Below are 16,867 nucleotides of genomic sequence, written 5' to 3'. Positions count from 1 at the left end.
ACCATTCTACACTGAAGGAGTATGCATGGCAGTAGTAGTATACTATAGGTTTTGCTTGTTTTGAGCGATCAGACTTTGGAAATATATGTGAAAAAGATGACTTCAAAGAAGGCACTGAGCTGAGCTCTGTGTGTTTCTCCCTCCTGGAGATTCAAATCACAACATTTAGAAGAAACGGGCAACGTAGCGCTGCTAGTTCAAGGATGCCGTGTCAAAAAGAGCTGTTGACAAATTGATTCCAGGTGGTTTATTTTCCCAGTTCATCATCAAGATTTCTCTCTCTCTCTCTCTCTCTCTCTCTTTTGGCAAACAAGCTTTATTTACAAAAAGTAAACATATTAATTAGCACGGGCATGTAAACCGTCCAACAATATATAAAGCTCTCTCTTCTTTTTTTTATCACTCTCAAAACATAAAAAGGGAATGGAAAACGCCGAGGAAGAAGTTTGTAAACTTAGAAAGCAAAGCCTGACTTCATCAATACATCTTTCGTCCGATGTCAAATGCTAAATGGATACTGGCGTTTTGGTCGCTCGGTTGTGTCAAATTCAAGTTATTGCTTTCACAAAAACATTGCCTGTGGATTCCCCAGCAACAGAGGGGCGAGTCTTAGAAGGGCACGGACTGGCATTCCCAGGGGCTTGAATTTCAACAGCAATTCAGAGAAGGTTGTGCAACCTAGAAGGATAAAGGAGAAGGGGGGGGAGGAATGATTACACCTTCAAGTAGAACAAATATACCAAAACAATGCATTTTAGATGCAGAAACTCTGCTTCAGCACAGAACAGTTCATACCTGTTGTGTTATAGATAGATAGATAATTTATTACGGTCAAAGACCAGCTCACATAACATAACACAATAAAAACAGCGTTCATAAAGATAAAATATACAATTGGAGCAGATTTCAGCAATAGCTCATGAGTTAAAATTGAGATATATACATAGACCCGTACAACTGAGATTTGGGCTACCATAAAAAATTGACCCTGAGGCACCCCAAAGGGCAATTTCAGCATTTCCCTAGTAAGCTGTTTTATTCTAGAGGATGTACCTGTTGTGTGTATAAAATATGTCGCTGCATTTTACATTTTATTATGTTTTTATATTCTGCTGGAAGCCGCCCAGAGTGGCTGGGGAAACCTAGCCAGATGGATGGAGTATAAATATTATTATTATTATTATTATTATTATTATTATTATTATTATTATTATTATTTGCATCGCCATAAACTCATTTTGTTATATTATTATCATCGTTATTTATTCAGCTCCTGCCTTCTTGTTCCTTACAACTGGTAAAGTACTACTAAAGAGAGCAACCGCGTGTTGGCCGAATGAACATATTGCAATTTACTGAGAGGCTGAAGCTCAGGAGCAGAGCACAAGGCTTACGCGGAAAAGGACCCATATTCAGTTTCCAACATCTCTGGGTGGCTCCAATTCCTGCATTGCAGGGGGTTGGACTAGATGACCCTTGGGTTCCCTCCCAACGCTACAATTATAAGATTAGGCTTAGGTGGAGATGGACCAACTTCTGCATTTTTGTACAGTGTTGGTAATCCATGGTTTGCTCAGTGTTCTTTCCCCACCCTCCAATAAATCGTGATTAAGAGCTGGGTTTTAATCTTACCTTCCAAGCCTCCAGCTAACAGCTGTGCCGGTGTTGGAACAGAATGATATATGAGGAAGCAGGCCAATATACTTAGCTGAGATTTGTCGGTTGGCTGTCCACTTAAATAGGAGTGCAAGCAGACGTCACCTCCAGCTGCAACACACAAGAGAGGTGAAGCTCAGATTTAGCAGATGGAAGCGCAGCAAAATGTTGCAGTGTGGAATGTTCAAGGTTCTGACAAGCAAGGGCATCTATGGATGCTGATTTGCCCCTTATATACAATGCCCAGAGAGAGAAAAATATTATCTATTCTTAAGTGGTTCTCAGGCCTGTTCCACCCAGGAAATAACTGAAATTAGCTGATAAAAACAAAATGCTTTTGTTTTTGTTTTAAATTTCCTAATGTTGAAGGTGGTTTAAAAAAAAAAAAAAACTATTAGCAGCAATATTTAAAAAAAGCAGTGTTAAGAAAATTGGTTTGCCTTTTCGTTTTGTTTTTGAGATTGTCTATTGGTTTTACAGTGATACCTCGAGTTACATATGCTTCAGGTTACATACGCTTCAGGTTACAGACTCCGATAACCCAGAAATAGTACCTCGGGTTAAGAACTTTGCTTCAAGGGGAATAGAGGGAGAGGAAGTTCCACTGAACACGTGGAAGTTTTTTGGCTCGCACAATGACTTAACTGGATTCAGCCCATACAGAGCCAGATGTTTTTATTTTTGGAACAGCTTCAAATCATGGTAAGAACCAAATCGTTTTAAGACTTTCTGGCTTACGCACGCATGCACGCACACAAAAAACCCTTACTAGAGATTACAAATGAACATCGGGTCGTTTGGGGGTAGAAATTCATGGTCTTAGGAATTCATGGTCTTGGCTTAGCTATGTTGCCATTAAGAGGAGAGTCATATCTGCCAGCTGCACAGAACTTGCTTCATTTAGCAGTAAATCCTCTGCTATTTTTACCTTGCAGCCACTGATCCAAGGTATTATCGATGGAACACTTAATCACAGGTAAAAACTCAGAGTTCATAAAAAGGCCCCGGTGTGGATTTTTCCTCATTCTTTCCTGGTGACTTCTGGAATTGAAAAACTCTAGAACCAACTTTATCTGCCACAAGTCAAATGTCTCTGACATTTCTCTTTTTTCCAGTCTTCTCACAGCCTAGCGGAAAAGGAAAAGGAGCTTGAATTAACTCAATACTGTTGGAGCTGCAGATAACTAGTTTATAAAATGAGTTGTTTAGAGACTTACATAATCAGAAAGAAAACTTAGGGGGAGCTTGCAAGATCAGTGTCACAAGGTGGCATGAATCTGCTACGACTACTCGTTCATGCAGACACGTTTCCATAGGTTAAAAATCAAGATATACTGCGATTACAAATGCAATAGGCTTTTCGTCTTTGCTTTCTTAATGGGCAAAAACCAGCAGGGAAAAAAAGCAACCACAAGCAAGGTCACACTTCGCTGAAATGAAAAGGATTGCGCAGCGTGCTTTTACCTGGTCAATTGCGATGTAAGCCGGCAGCATTTCGGGATTTTCCTGAGTAACACACTCGTACAGAATAGAAGAGAAAAGGTCGAACACTTCCTGTTTCTAAAAAAATGAAGAAGATGTAATTCAAGGGAAAAAATACATCATACATGTTGCAGTGGGTGGGGAGCCAGATGTTACTGGAATATAACTCCTATTGCCACTGACCATTGGTCTTGCTGGCTAAGGCTGATGGAATCCAATAATAATAATAATAATAAAGGTAAAGGGACCCCTGACCATTAGGTCCAGTCATGACTGACTCTGGGGTTGCGGCGCTCATCTCGCTTTATTGGCCAAGGGAGCCAGCATACAGCTTCCGAGTCATGTGGCCAGCATGACTAAGCCGCTTCTGGCGAACCAGAGCAGCACACGGAAACGCCGTTTACCTTCCCCCCCCCGGAGCGGTACCTGTTTATCTACTTGCACTTGATGTGCTTTTAAACTGCTAGGTTGGCAGGAGCAGGGACCGAGCAACAGGAGCTCACCCCATCGTGGGGATTCGAACCGCCAACCTTCTGATCGGCAAGTCCTAGGCTCTGTGGTTTAACCCACAGCGCCACCCACATCCCTCTAATAATAATAATAATAGTAATAATTTATTATTTATACCTAGCCCATCTGGCTGGGTTTCCCCAGCCACTCTGGGTGGCTTCCAACAAAGATTAAAAATACATTAAAACATCAGTTATTAAAAACTTCCCTAAGCAGGGCTGCCTTCAGACGTCTTCTGAACATCAGATAGTTGTTTATCTCATTGACATCTAATGGGAGGGCATTCCACAGGGCGGGCGCCACTACCGAGAAGGCCCTCTGCCTGGTTCCCTGGCATCTGCTTCCCTGGCAACCTGCCCACACTGGCATACTGCCTACTCTACTGGTACTTTAATTAAACTTTGGAGAGGCTGATTTTGTCAACTAGAATGTGAATCGTCCCACCCATACGTTCTTTTATTTTTAAATTCCTCTTGTGCAAAACCAGAATACTCTAGTCTTCCCAAAGCCTTACAATAATTCCCAGCAATTGGGCATTTATAGGCATGCTGTCTCTGAGAGTGGAGTTTCGCGTTGGATCTGCTGAAGCCTGCCTTTTAATATTTTTTTTAAGCTAGGTTTTGCACCTGACAACTTACTTGCCCCGTGTTTGCAGCCGGTTTGCAGAAATAGTCAGCAAATGAAAGCAGCGCAGGATCAGATGTAAAAGCAGAAATAGCTTCTGGCTGAAAAGGAAGGTGACATTTAAAATTAAGGATTGTTTCCTTCTTTGCGGTTCATGCGGAAAGTGCAATTCATACAACCCTTCCTCACTGCAGGCTGCCACCTCCCAGACGAATGGTCCAGCCTTCTTGGGAAAAAACGTAATGGAGATAATACTACCCCTTAGCAAAAAGCTCTGACCTGAAAAACAGATTCATGCAGCTGAAAATCTTGCTACCTTACCAGCACAGCTGAGCCAACAAAGTGGTATCATCTCAGCCCTTTGGGGGAGAATGAGACAGGCTGCCGAAACTTTCCCCAATGCAGGTCAGTTTCTCATGCTATTTTGTACTGGCGTGAGCTGCCAGGGGCCAATGCGGAGACATTTAGAGTCTTCCCGGTGACATTTGCACCAGAATGACAGCTGCCTCTCACAGCTTGCGTTAATTTTCCAAAGATGGCCTTTTCCTTATAACCACTGGCCTCACAACCCAACAGAAAATTCAGGTTTTTTCGCTTTTTGCTTGTTACATACTGCAGGGGTCAACACACTTTTTCAAGCAGGGGGCTGGTCCACTGTCCCTCAGACCTTGGGGGGCCGGACTATATTTTTTTTTGGGGGGGGGGAATTGAACGAATTCCCAAGCCCCACAAATAACCCAGAGATGCATTTTAAATAAAATGATACATTCTACTCATGTAAAAACACGGATTTAGAAGGCAACTGGGCCGGATCCAGCCCCCGGGCCTTAGTTTGCCTACCCATGTTATATAGTTTATATTCATTGCAGCTTTTTTCACTCAACAGTGGCCATAAGGACTACCTTGAATGCCCGGGCATCCGCATTCCGGTGAGTGACAGTCTGCGCCAAAAGGCTTCGCCAACCCATTGGGTCCTCTTTGTATGAAAGCTGCCCAGCCCTCAATTTTACATACAGGACTCCATCTTTTGAAAGAATTGATCTGCAAAAAGAAAGGAAGGTTTGGGGTTTTTTTGTTTCAGATTAAGAAGTTATACATGCTAATTCACATATCGAGGACAGATATCATTGCACCATGCAACACCTGAAAGAATTACAAATTCCACACTCAGTTCCCTACCACAAATGCTGAGGTGAAGCGTTGTTGTTTTATTCTGCAGAGTTGTATCCACTGCTATACATTTATATCCAACATGGAACTCATTACGTTCCCAGGTGGGCTCCCATCCAGGCACTGGCCAGACACACACCTGCTTAGCTTCAGCAAGGTGGCTGCATCATGAACCCGTAAGCTATGCATTAAGAGTTGTCGGATAAGGATATCTGCATGTCTACTGTCATGCAGAATATGAAGGAGAAAGCCAGGGGCGCCGACTTATAAAAAATATTGGGGGGGCCCATACCGGGGTCCTGCCCCGGGAAGTTTTCTAAATTTTAGATGAAAATTAGTGAGTTTTAAAGTTTTTTAAAAGTATTTTAGAGTCATATGATCAACATTAGAACCCCGAAAACTCGACTCTCTATAACTCCACACTCCGGGAAACTCGACAAGCCTGAAACACTTTTTGGCTTTGAAAAAAGAAACAAAACATAAACACGCACGGTATTTTCGTAAAAAGCTAATTTAATTTACAGTAACAATTATGCTTATAGACTATTACAGAGCAGTGAATATATAGCTCTGAAAAGACTGAAATGATATTTAAATAAATCCTAAACTATCATTAAAAGAATAAAACATAAAATATTGCTGTCACACAGTAATAGCACTTTGATTAATAAGTGAAATAGCTAATTTAAGCTTACTTTGAATAAGGCTGAGGGTTCATTAAATAAAAATAATATCTCAAAGTTAATGCTTTAATACAGTTAATAAAGTTAGTACAGTATGCCTAATACTGTATGTAAATACTGTAATACTGTATGTAAATAACGGGCTTTAATTGGGTCTTACACCCTAAAAATATTTAAGTATTTGAAAATAACTAATACAGTACTATAGTAATATAGAAATACAGTACTAAACTAGTACTAATATTTCAAAACTGAAAATTTAACATTCTGTATGTATTTAATTCTCTATTTTATAAAGATTTTTAATATCTGACAGTGAGTTTGGAGTAGCCCAATGCAAAAATCCTGAGGATCCATGTGGATCCGTGCTTTGTAACCACGTTTTTGCACCACAGTGACCCTAGGCAACAGTGGGTGTGTGATTTTTTTGGTGCAAGATGTAGCCATGGACATGCTATGTGATCTGATGGTGAATTTGGGGTGACCCAATGCAAAAATCCTGAGGATCCATGTGGATCCGTGCTTTGTAACCACGTTTTTGCACCACTGTGACCCTAGGCAACAGTGGGTGCGTGATTTTTTTGGTGCAAGATGTAGCCATGAACATGCTATGTGATCTGATGGTGAATTTGGGGTGACCCAATGCAAAAATCCTGAGGATCCATGTGGATCCGTGCTTTGTCACCACGTTTTAAATGGGGAGGGAAGGAAAAACACAGAAGGGACAAGAAGCACAAGAGGGGTGTGCGGAGAAGCAGCTGGCTAAGAATGCAGGGGAGGAGTTTAACGGGGTGGGGGGGAGGAAAGGAAGGCAAAAGTCCCCCCCCAAGCCAGCCCTCTCTCTCTCCCACCTGCGAGTCCCTAGAGCACGGAGAGGAGGAGGTGGTGGGCTGGAGCCTGCACGCAGTGTGACTAGGAAAGAATTAGAAGGAAGGACTCGATCCTTTCCTTAACTCTCTGCTTGCCAGGAGGGCAGGGGATTCCCTGCTCTTTGTTGAGTTTGAGCAAATGCAGCAACAGAAGCGGGTGGGCAGTAAGACCCTGAGGCAGAATGCAGGAAAGCAGCAGCTTCCGCCTTCCCTCCGCCCGCCCGATCTTATTTTTGCCTAATTTTTGCCTATTTTTGCCCCTGCGCTCCGGCGAGTCAGCTCCAGGGACCACACATTCGCTCAATAACATGCACAGACATTTCCCCTTACTTTTTAGGAGAAAAAATCTGCGTGTTATAGAGCGAAATTAACGGTAATAATTTTCTTAAATTATTGGGGGGCAGAGCCCCCCCAAACGAATTTTTGAGGGGGCTCGGGCCCCCTCAGGCCCCATGGAGTCGGCGCCTATGGAGAAAGCCAAGAAAAAGTGGTGGGGAGCAATGTCACAAAATGGGAAGGAGCTATGAAGGTTAATCAGTGACCCAAAAAATATTTCAAAAAGGGAAAACCCAGATTTCCTTGAAGGTTTCAGATAGATTTCTTGATTTTTTGAGCAGATTTCTTGATTTTTTTTGAAGTAAAGGATTTGAGGGATTGGTTGGCTATCTGCCCTAGATGCTTCCAATTCTATTAATCATTTGATTTTATTGCCTGTTTTCACCCTGCTGATATATTAGCAAACCAGATGGAAGTGTGTGATATTCCTGTTGATGTTCTGTCAATTTCCACACTGTGTAACACCTTTGTTCTGGCAATCTGCACCAGATCCATTTTATAACAGGCACAGAGTTGGATCTCAAGTGAATTTCACGTGCAAAAGGGAGGAAACGTCTTCTCTGCTTTGCAGAAGATGGGGAAAATCCACAGGTGTTCCACACATAGGAGAATATTGCTGGGTCAAGATTGACATTTATATATATATATATATTAAAAAAAACAGTTTAAAGCTGCATATCTGCTTAACACCAGCCACTGGACAACTCCTACAAGCAAATAGATTTTCCAACAATTGCAACAGCAGCTTAAATTTGGGCTCTGGTGTGTCTGCAGTGCAACCGTAATTGTGGGCTGATATACTATTATTGCAAAAGCTTCATCAGGACTCCTTACTTTAAATGGTGTGTGCCTCTGCTTAAATCAATCAGCAGCTCCCAGTATCGGGGGCCTTTCACTCTGATCTGGAAACATAAGTAAAAAAAAAAAAAAATCAGTTACACAGGCAATTATACATATTGGATGGGATCAAAACACCATGGGCAGTGTCACTCACGTCCAGGGACTTTTAATGTCCTCCTACCATTACCCACAACATGCATGGTTTATTACAGTCGTTCTCAACCTGTGGGTCCCCAGATGTTGTTGGACTACAACTCCCATCATCCCTGAGCTCTGGCCTTGCTAGCTAGGGGTGATGGGAGCTGTAGTCCAACAACATCTGGGGACCCACAGGTTGAGAAAGGATGGTTTATTAGACCTCTGGGAGCTGTACTCCATAAGTCACAAAACATGCACCTGAGATGACATTCCACCAAGGATTTTTCCATTCCTTAACCGGAAATCCAGAACGGGACTGCAGGTGCAAAATAGTGGGGGTTTTTGCAAACCAAGTTTAAAAGCAGAGCTGTTAAACCGAGCAACCTAACCCCAAGCCCTGTCTCCACTAATTCTCACTTTCTATAATAAATATCAAACCTATGATGTCCTAAGGTGGCATGCCAAGGGGACTATACTATTTCCATCCATTGCATCTTGGAATTACACTATGGTTGCTTCTACCGCCACCCCCAGCTGTGCTTGTTGGGGCTGATGGGAGTTGTAGACCAAAACAGCAGGAGAGGACCCAGCTGAAGAAGGCTGCCATAAAGCAAGCTCCGTCATATACCTGCTTCAGTAAGTGGAGTTCGGGAAGAAGAGTAGGTGCCATCAGTTCCTCGGTTGTTTCCTCATACCACTGAGTTCCCTTGGGGGGGGCAGAAATACAAAATAAACCACACACTTTAGTCAACCTGTATCACTGAAGAAAGCACATGACAACCATGCTGGCTCAGAGGGACTGTGTACATTCTGCCCCCACCCTTTCGGATAAGTCCCCTTCACCCCACAGAATCAAGTCTACCTTGTAGGTAACCTCCAGCAGTGAGTAGCAGGGCGTATCTGTATCCACGTCCACAGGGACAAGGAGCCTGGGCTCTGCTGCCAGAACATACAGATGCCGCAAGGCCTGGAGGTGATACCTGTGCATACAAAGAGTGCAGGAAGGTTATTTTAAGCCTCCGTCCTGGATCTAACTGCTTTCAACAGGCACTGGGAAACTGAAATAAAGCCTCCCAGGGTGCAGAACGCATTATCTGTTGCTGGGTCCAACCGGGCTTTCCTAGGATCTTTGTTTTAACCAAACCTGCTGGTTAAGCCTTACCTGTTATCCGTACTGTGAACTGGGAAGTGAGGATACACGGCACAAAGCAGGGCAGCAATGGAAGAATTTGAAGTGCTAAGTGAGTACCTGCAAAGAAAGAATATAGACAGTCATACCTCATGTTACATTTCCTTCAGTTGCGCATTTTCAGGTTGCATCCCGTGGTGACCCGGAAGTAACGGAAAGGGTTACTGCCGGGTTTCGCCACTCGCGCAAAATGATGTCACGCGCATGCGCAGAAGCGGCGAATCGCAACCCGTGCATGCGTAGACATAGGGTTGCGTTCTTTTCAGGTTGCGAACGGGCATCCGGAACGGATCCTGTTCTCAACCAGAGGTACCACTGTGTGTGTGTCTATATATATATATATATGTGTGTGTGTGTATACATATATATATATATGTGTGTGTGTGTATACATATATGGGGGTGGCGCTGTGGGTTAAACCACAGAGCCTAGGGCTTGCTGATCAGGTCGGTGGTTCGAATCCCCATGACGGGGTGAGCTCCTGTTGCTCAGTCCCTGCTCCTGCCGACCTAGCAGTTTGAAAGCACGTCAAAGTGCAAGTAGATAAATAGGTACCGCTCCGGCGGGAAGGTAAACGGTGTTTCCATGTGCTGCTCTGGTTCGCCAGAAGCGGCTTAGTCATGCTGGCCACATGACCCAGAAGCTGTACGCCAGCTCCCTTGGCCAATAAAGCGAGATGAGCGCCGCAACCCGAGTCGGCCACGACTGGACCTAATGGTCAGGGGTCCCTTTACCGTGTGTGTGTGTGTGTGTGTGTGTGTGTGTGCAATAAAAGAGCATGGAATTGGTGCTTATCCCCGCAAAGCAGAAATTAATAATAATAATAATAATAAATTTTATTTATATCCCGCCCTCCCCAGCCGAAGCCGGGCTCAGGGCGGCTAACAACAATAAAACAGTACAAAAGTACAGCACAAACATCTCTCTAAAATCATTCATTATAAAACTAAGCGCAGGTTATCAAAGATATTCATTTCTAACAATAAATGTCTGCTCTGTAGGGCTGTGCAAGGCAGCCCTAATTTAGTTCAGGGCCCAATGCAATGACCCAAATCGGGCCCCAGACCAATTCAGCCCCCAAATCTAAACAGAGGCATTGCAGACTCCTAATGCTTCATTAAGCTTCTAAACCAAAATTAAGCATGCAGTCAGTGGCGGGGGAGGGGGGGAGGAGACCTGCCAGCAGCGAGTCTTTCCTGCATCATCTCCTCCCCCCACCCCTCTTCTTTGCTGGCTTACAAACCCCACCACCACTTGTGATAGACGCAAATCGCTCCAGGTGGACCTGACCTGGGGTTGCCTCAGCATGAACAGGACAAATTCGAGATCCACCAAAGGAATCCAGGGTCCAGGATTTGTCCAGACCAGATGCACAGCGCTATTGCTCAGCCCCTCAAATTTTTACCAGACACCTTCCTGTGCTTTTAACTCCTCCCTGTACTTCTCAGTCCTTTAAGCCTAGAAATTGCTGGTGGTTCTTCTTTTGTTTTAATAAAAAAGGCCAAAGGCCACCTCAAGACTGCAATTAAGTGGTATACAATAATAACACAACAATATCTACTTTGGAAGGGGGAAGAAAGGATTGTGGACGTAACGAATATGCAGGGAGATATTGGGATGTTCATATGCATATTCGCTTTGAGGGGGAAAGGCTTCCCTTTGAAATGACGTTATTACCTTCCCCCTCCCAAAAAGAGGAGCCCGAGAGCCATATGATGTGCCATGTGGAACCCGTAGTTCATCTCCCCACCAGTCTTCTTGTGCATGAAGCGGCAGAGCTGGAGGACCTTCAGGTTTCCCGATCCCGCCATCACCATCGCAAGAGACATCAGCACCACACTCAGGCAAGTCTCCAGGTTGTAGTGGCCTGCCTTAAAGATGGACACAGAGGAGGCAAGTGGTCAGTTCCACTTGTATCTCCTAAGCAGGCAAGCAACACAATCCCAGGCTCAGGAACAAGGAAGATCTTATTCAGAAATAATAATAATAATAATAATAATAATAATAATAATAATAATACATTTTATTTATATCCCGCCCTCCCCAGCCGAAGCCGGGCTCAGAGCGGCTAACAACAGTAAAATAATACAGCATTCTAAAACCAATTCATTATAAAATCAGTTCAAATCAAATTCATGGCAACCATTGGGCTAGAGTTCTGTGAGGATTACCAAAGGAGGGATCTCAAATAACCCCTGCTTTAGAATAGCTGCACTGGTTTCCAGTTCATTTGCAGGCCCCATTCAAGGTCCTCAGGTGTGCTTAAAGCCGTAAACGACGCAGGCCCCAAATATCTGAAAGACCACATCCTTCTCTACAGACCCTCTTGGGCACTGATATTGGGAGAGGGGCCCCTCTGTCCTCAGACACTTGGGGGTGGGGGTAGAAGCCTGCAAAAAGGACTTCTCTATGGGAGCCCCTAAGTTACAGAACTCCCTCCCCACAGAGATGCACCTGGTACCTTCATTATACAGCTTCTAGAAAATGATACAAGACGCACCTCTTTACCCTGGCTTTTGGCACTTGAGATGTTTATTTTTTAAGACTCCCCTTGTTTTTATGACGGGAAGTTGTTTAAAACTGTTTTTAATATTGTGTTTTAATGTTGTAACTTGCTCTGGGACCTTAGGGTCAAGAGTAGGCAATAAATAAATAAAGCAAGCTGTGGAGCAAATTCGGAACAAGTACCCATTCCTCTTCTCAAACTCTTTGTTTAGCTAGCAGAAGGGTAGGTTACGGCAGTACTTGAAGACGTGTGGGTCAGGGTAATGGTCCAATGATCCCTCCCCCCCCCCAAAAAAAATCAACCAAAACAGCATTATAAAATTTTGGATTTTACTATTAACAATAGTGAATCTGGAGAAACTTACTATGGAAGCCGTAGCCGAGGACAAACACTTCATGAAATCTTTTGCAAATGTGTACTAGATGGAGGAATTCAAAATTGGCACATGTCAGGAAAGCGCAAGAAACAACCGTGGGGCAGGGAGTGAACCTGAACTCTCAAGACATGCAGACCACTCACTCGTCCACCCTGCTAAAGTCTCGCCCATAAATATGCATCGTTCATTATTCTTTCGTAAGATCAGAATCAGAAGAGACCTGGAAGCCATCTGGCCCTGAAGCAAACACTTCTAAACCTATGATACAGAGGTAAGAAGGGCTTCTTCAGTTTTTGCCCCAGTTTCATCAAACCACACACACACACACACACTGCAGCCTCCCTTTGCAACCTCCCAGAAAACACGTTAAAACTGTGTTTCTTCAAACAGGCACCCTATAATGTTCTGAACATTATATTATTGCAGTAACAAGACTGTAGGTTATATTAAATTTGCTGCTGCTGCTGCTGCTGCTGGCCCTTTGTGGATCTGTGCCAGCAGAAAGCAGGCATGAGCTAGTTGTCCCAGGCATGAGATGCTGAAATGTCATTCATCATTATGGTAAAACCATCCACATGGCTCAAGCAACGTAGTATGGAGGAGTTGGAAGAAACATCATTCCCCAACCCTTTTATTCTTTTAGGATAGGGGTGGGGAACCTGTGTCCCCTTCCCTAGAAGCTGTTGGACTCCAATTGCCTCTAGCTCTGTTCAGCAGGGAGCTTATTGATCAGGGATGCTGGGAGTCATTGTACAAAAACATCTGGAGAGTCGCAGGTTTCCTACTCCTGGTTTAGCATGTATCAATATCAAGCTTTCACAGGGATCTGGCAGTCACAACTTGGCCTTGAAATTCACAGACACAGAACAGAGGGAAAGTGGGGGTTTGGGGAGGCATAAATTAAGTGCCCTGGACTTGCATATTTCCCTGAGATTACGTTACACTATAGAATCATAGAGCAGGGAAGGGAACACAGTGGTCATCTAGTCCAAACCCGTGTAATGCATGAATCTTTTGCCCAACATGGGGCTTGAACCCACGACTCATCCCTGCAAGTCTATGATAACAAATCCTGGCCAGCTACTGATGCACTTACCAAGCAATTAAAGGCAGCTAGGTTTTCTGAACCGGCAAATCGAAAACCCAAAGACAAACAGGCCCCAGCGATGATGTAGACATGAGCCTGCCTAAAAAGAAATGTTTGGCATAAGGTGTGTCTTCATATACAGTTAAAAGATTATATCAAATTACACTGGCTTCCACTTTCTCTCTGGTTAAAAAAAATATCATGCAATTGAGCTACTTCTGCAACAGGAAAGATGAATTCTCCTAAAAAGCACTGAAGGAGTGAACTGACCTGTCTTAGGAATGCTCGCAAATAAGCCTTTGCTCATTCAGGATGCTGTTGCTACACACACTTTTCCATGAATTTATCCCATGACTCAGCTGTAATGTTCAGGGGTCCAAAACCACACGGGAGTGGTCAAGCATGTGGAACTTCAAAACAGTAAATCAGGGCTTCCATTGATCCAAGCAACTGGGCATGCCTGTGTGGTTGTGGACCTTTAAGCGTTACAGAGGTGCTGTGGGATGATCCTGCAGGAAAGAGGCTTGGGTTGGAAAGTAATCTTGATACAACCTGGTTTATATATTTTCAAGAGGTTGTTCTTATGTTGCTAATACAGTGCAAAAATGCAACCGAGCCCTGGGGCTTTGGGACTAATAATAATAACAATAATATTTTTTTATTTATACCCCGCCCTTCCTGGATCAGAAAACCAGGCTCAAGGCGGCTAACAACAAATTTAAAACACTTAATTGTAAAAGCAGCATAAAATATAGTATAAATACATGAGTAACAATAAAATTCAAAATTCAGAAATCAATTTGGGGGGAATCCATCTAATAAGCATTAGATAGTCACCAGGGCTAGCTGGCTAAATTAGTCCTAATTGGGCCAGGGGAGAATTAGCTGTGGGGTCTCAGAGTGGGTAATCTTCACAAAATGGGAGGGGGAGGGGGAGGGAAATAAAAGATCAGGGTGAATTCAGATTAAAGGCCAGGCGGAATAGCTCTGTCTTACAGGCCTGACAGGAGGAGGTTAAATCCTGAAGGGCCCTAGTCTTATGGGACAGAGCATTCCACCAGGTCAGAGCCATCACTGAAAAGGCCCTGGCCCTGGTGGAGGATAGTCTGACTTCCTTAGGGCCCAGGACCTCTAATCTATGGTTATTCATGGACCTTAAGGTCCTCTGCGGGGCATACCAGGAGAGGCGGTCCCGTAAATAAGAGGGACCTAAGCCACAAAGGGCTTTAAAGGTCAAAACAGCACCTTGAACCTGACCCTGTACTCCACTGGGAGCCAGTGCAACTGGAAAAGCACTGGGTGAATATGCTCCCATGGCAGGGACCCTGTGAGGAGCCTTGCTGCAACATTCTGCACCCGCTGGAGTTTGTGGGACAGCTTCAAGGGCAGCCCCGTGTAGAGCGAATTACAGTAGTCAAGCCTGGAGGTGACCGTCGCATGGATGGAAGGGAAAAGGAAGACTGGCAAAGCCATTTATTCAGCGCATTTCTATTAACTTCCAAAAGCTCAACAAGCAGAAGGAGATGCCTGCACATGGTGCCTGATCGCAATACATGTGCAGTACAGGCATTTATGCGTGTTCAATTCCCACACGCATGGGAAAGCAGCAGGGCTGTTGCGCTTTCCCACATGTCAGCAGTTAGCCAGGAGTCTCAGCAAAGCCCTGCTGCACCTCTGGCTCACGAGGAGACCTTCCCCAGAGGGGAGCAGGACTTGGCTGAGCAGCTCGGCAGAAACACAGGGAAGAAGTTTCCCCGCATGCCAGCCGTGCAAGACCCGCTGCCTCTCTGGCTCATGTGGATCAATATTTATTTTTTTTAACAATAAATTTTTATTTATTACTGCAGCAAGAATTTTGTTAGCGAAGAATTGGAAAAACAAGAAGTACCAACAGTGGAAGATTGGCAGATGAAGATGATGGATTTTTCAGAGCTAGCCAACCTGACTGGAAGAGTCCACGACCAGAAGGAGGAGGAGTACCAGGAAGAATGGATGAAATTTAAAGATTACTTAGCTAAATATGTTAAGATAACTTAACTGGGAAAGCTTGCAAATATTAGATAGGCTTAGTATTTAAGTATGTAAGGATAGGAATTAAGATGTTTCAAGCTAAATTAGAAAGAATGAAAGATGTTAAGTGATCAAGTTAATTTTTTTGAGAAAATTGATTTTGGAAAACTGTTAAAATGATATACAATGAAATTCAATCAGGGGGATTTGAGGAAGTCACTTAACAATGTTATTAAGATTGGTTTAATTACAACTAGGATGTTTGTTTGTTTGTTTGTCTTAATTTTGGGGGGGAAATTAATTTTAAAAATTGGAAAAAAAAATATTTATTTATATCCCTCCCTTCCCGGTTCAGAAAACCGGGCTAACAACAAATTTAAAACACTTAATTGATGCAACAAAAGTCGCATAAAATACCGTACAAAATGTGAATAACAATAAATTTAGAATTCAAAATCAATTTAGGGGGAAAATCCATCCAATAAACATTAGATGATCACCAGGGCTAGCTGGTTAAATTAGTTCTATTTGGGCCAGCGAGGAGACCAGGGGAGAATTAGCTGTGGGATCCTAGAGTGAGTAATCTTCATAAAAAGGGGAGGGGGAGGGAAGGAAGGGGAATTAAAGATCATGCTAAGTTCACATTGAAAGCTAGGAGGAATAGCTCTGCCTTACAGGCCCTGGGGAAGGAAGTCTATTATTTATTTATTTATTGAATTTATATACCGCCCTATACCCGGAGGTCCTAGGGCAGTTCACACAAAAGATCACAAAATATAATATAATATAATATAATATAATATAATATAATATAATATAATATAATATAATATAATATAATATAATATAATATAATATAATATAATATAATATAATATAATATAATATAATATAATATAATATAATATAATATAATATAATATAATAATAAAATAATAAAATAAAATAAAATAATAAAATAAAATTAAATAAAATTAAATAAAATTAAAAATAAAATATATAAAAATAAAAACAATAACCCAATAATAGCCTCCACAGCACAAGGAGCTGCCACGCTACAGAACCTCCCGCACCCACTGACATAATACATCTAGGGCTCCTGAGTTCGTCCTTTGCTATCCCTGCCCAAGGACTACAGGAATTAGGAATCGGTCCCATTTAATTACTTACGCCAGAGTCTCCAAATTCAGGTCTTCGGAAGAAGGCATTTCAGTCGCATGAAGGGATACGCTGTTCTCCCTCACAATCTGTTAAAAACAAGCCAGCAGATGCAGCGAGTCATTGCCGTTTGTGCAAAGGTTTCTGTAGCTTCGTGGATACACTTTACTTTTTAAAGTCAGAACCCAGCTGCACGATTTTAATTTTGGATGCCTGAAAACAAGGGGACTCCG

General features: G+C 43.0%; 1 protein-coding gene across 6 annotated transcripts in view; it reads right to left on the bottom strand.

Annotated features, from left to right (window-relative positions):
* Positions 1–232: 232 nt before the first annotated feature.
* Positions 233–16,867, bottom strand: part of ANAPC1 (anaphase promoting complex subunit 1) — a 62,383-nt gene continuing 45,748 nt past the window's right edge. For all 6 annotated transcript variants that reach the window (XM_081854440.1, XM_081854442.1, XM_081854441.1 and 3 more), the window contains exons 35-48: positions 16,647–16,723; positions 13,476–13,566; positions 12,368–12,421; positions 11,175–11,368; positions 9,471–9,557; positions 9,171–9,288; positions 8,937–9,014; positions 8,165–8,232; positions 5,175–5,313; positions 4,287–4,373; positions 3,121–3,216; positions 2,585–2,783; positions 1,633–1,767; positions 233–678 (exon numbers count right to left, since the gene is read on the bottom strand). In XM_081854440.1, coding sequence (XP_081710566.1) covers positions 563–678; positions 1,633–1,767; positions 2,585–2,783; positions 3,121–3,216; positions 4,287–4,373; positions 5,175–5,313; positions 8,165–8,232; positions 8,937–9,014; positions 9,171–9,288; positions 9,471–9,557; positions 11,175–11,368; positions 12,368–12,421; positions 13,476–13,566; positions 16,647–16,723 — 1,539 coding nt within the window. In that variant the 3' untranslated portion in view covers positions 233–562. The remainder of the gene's footprint in view (positions 679–1,632; positions 1,768–2,584; positions 2,784–3,120; positions 3,217–4,286; positions 4,374–5,174; positions 5,314–8,164; positions 8,233–8,936; positions 9,015–9,170; positions 9,289–9,470; positions 9,558–11,174; positions 11,369–12,367; positions 12,422–13,475; positions 13,567–16,646; positions 16,724–16,867) is intronic.

Source organism: Podarcis erhardii (assembly GCF_964252035.2).
Source record: "Podarcis erhardii genome assembly, chromosome: 3".
Classification (NCBI taxonomy): Eukaryota; Metazoa; Chordata; class Lepidosauria; order Squamata; family Lacertidae; genus Podarcis; species Podarcis erhardii.
Note: the sequence above shows the minus strand (reverse complement) of the source record. Positions and strands in the feature narration are given on the sequence as shown.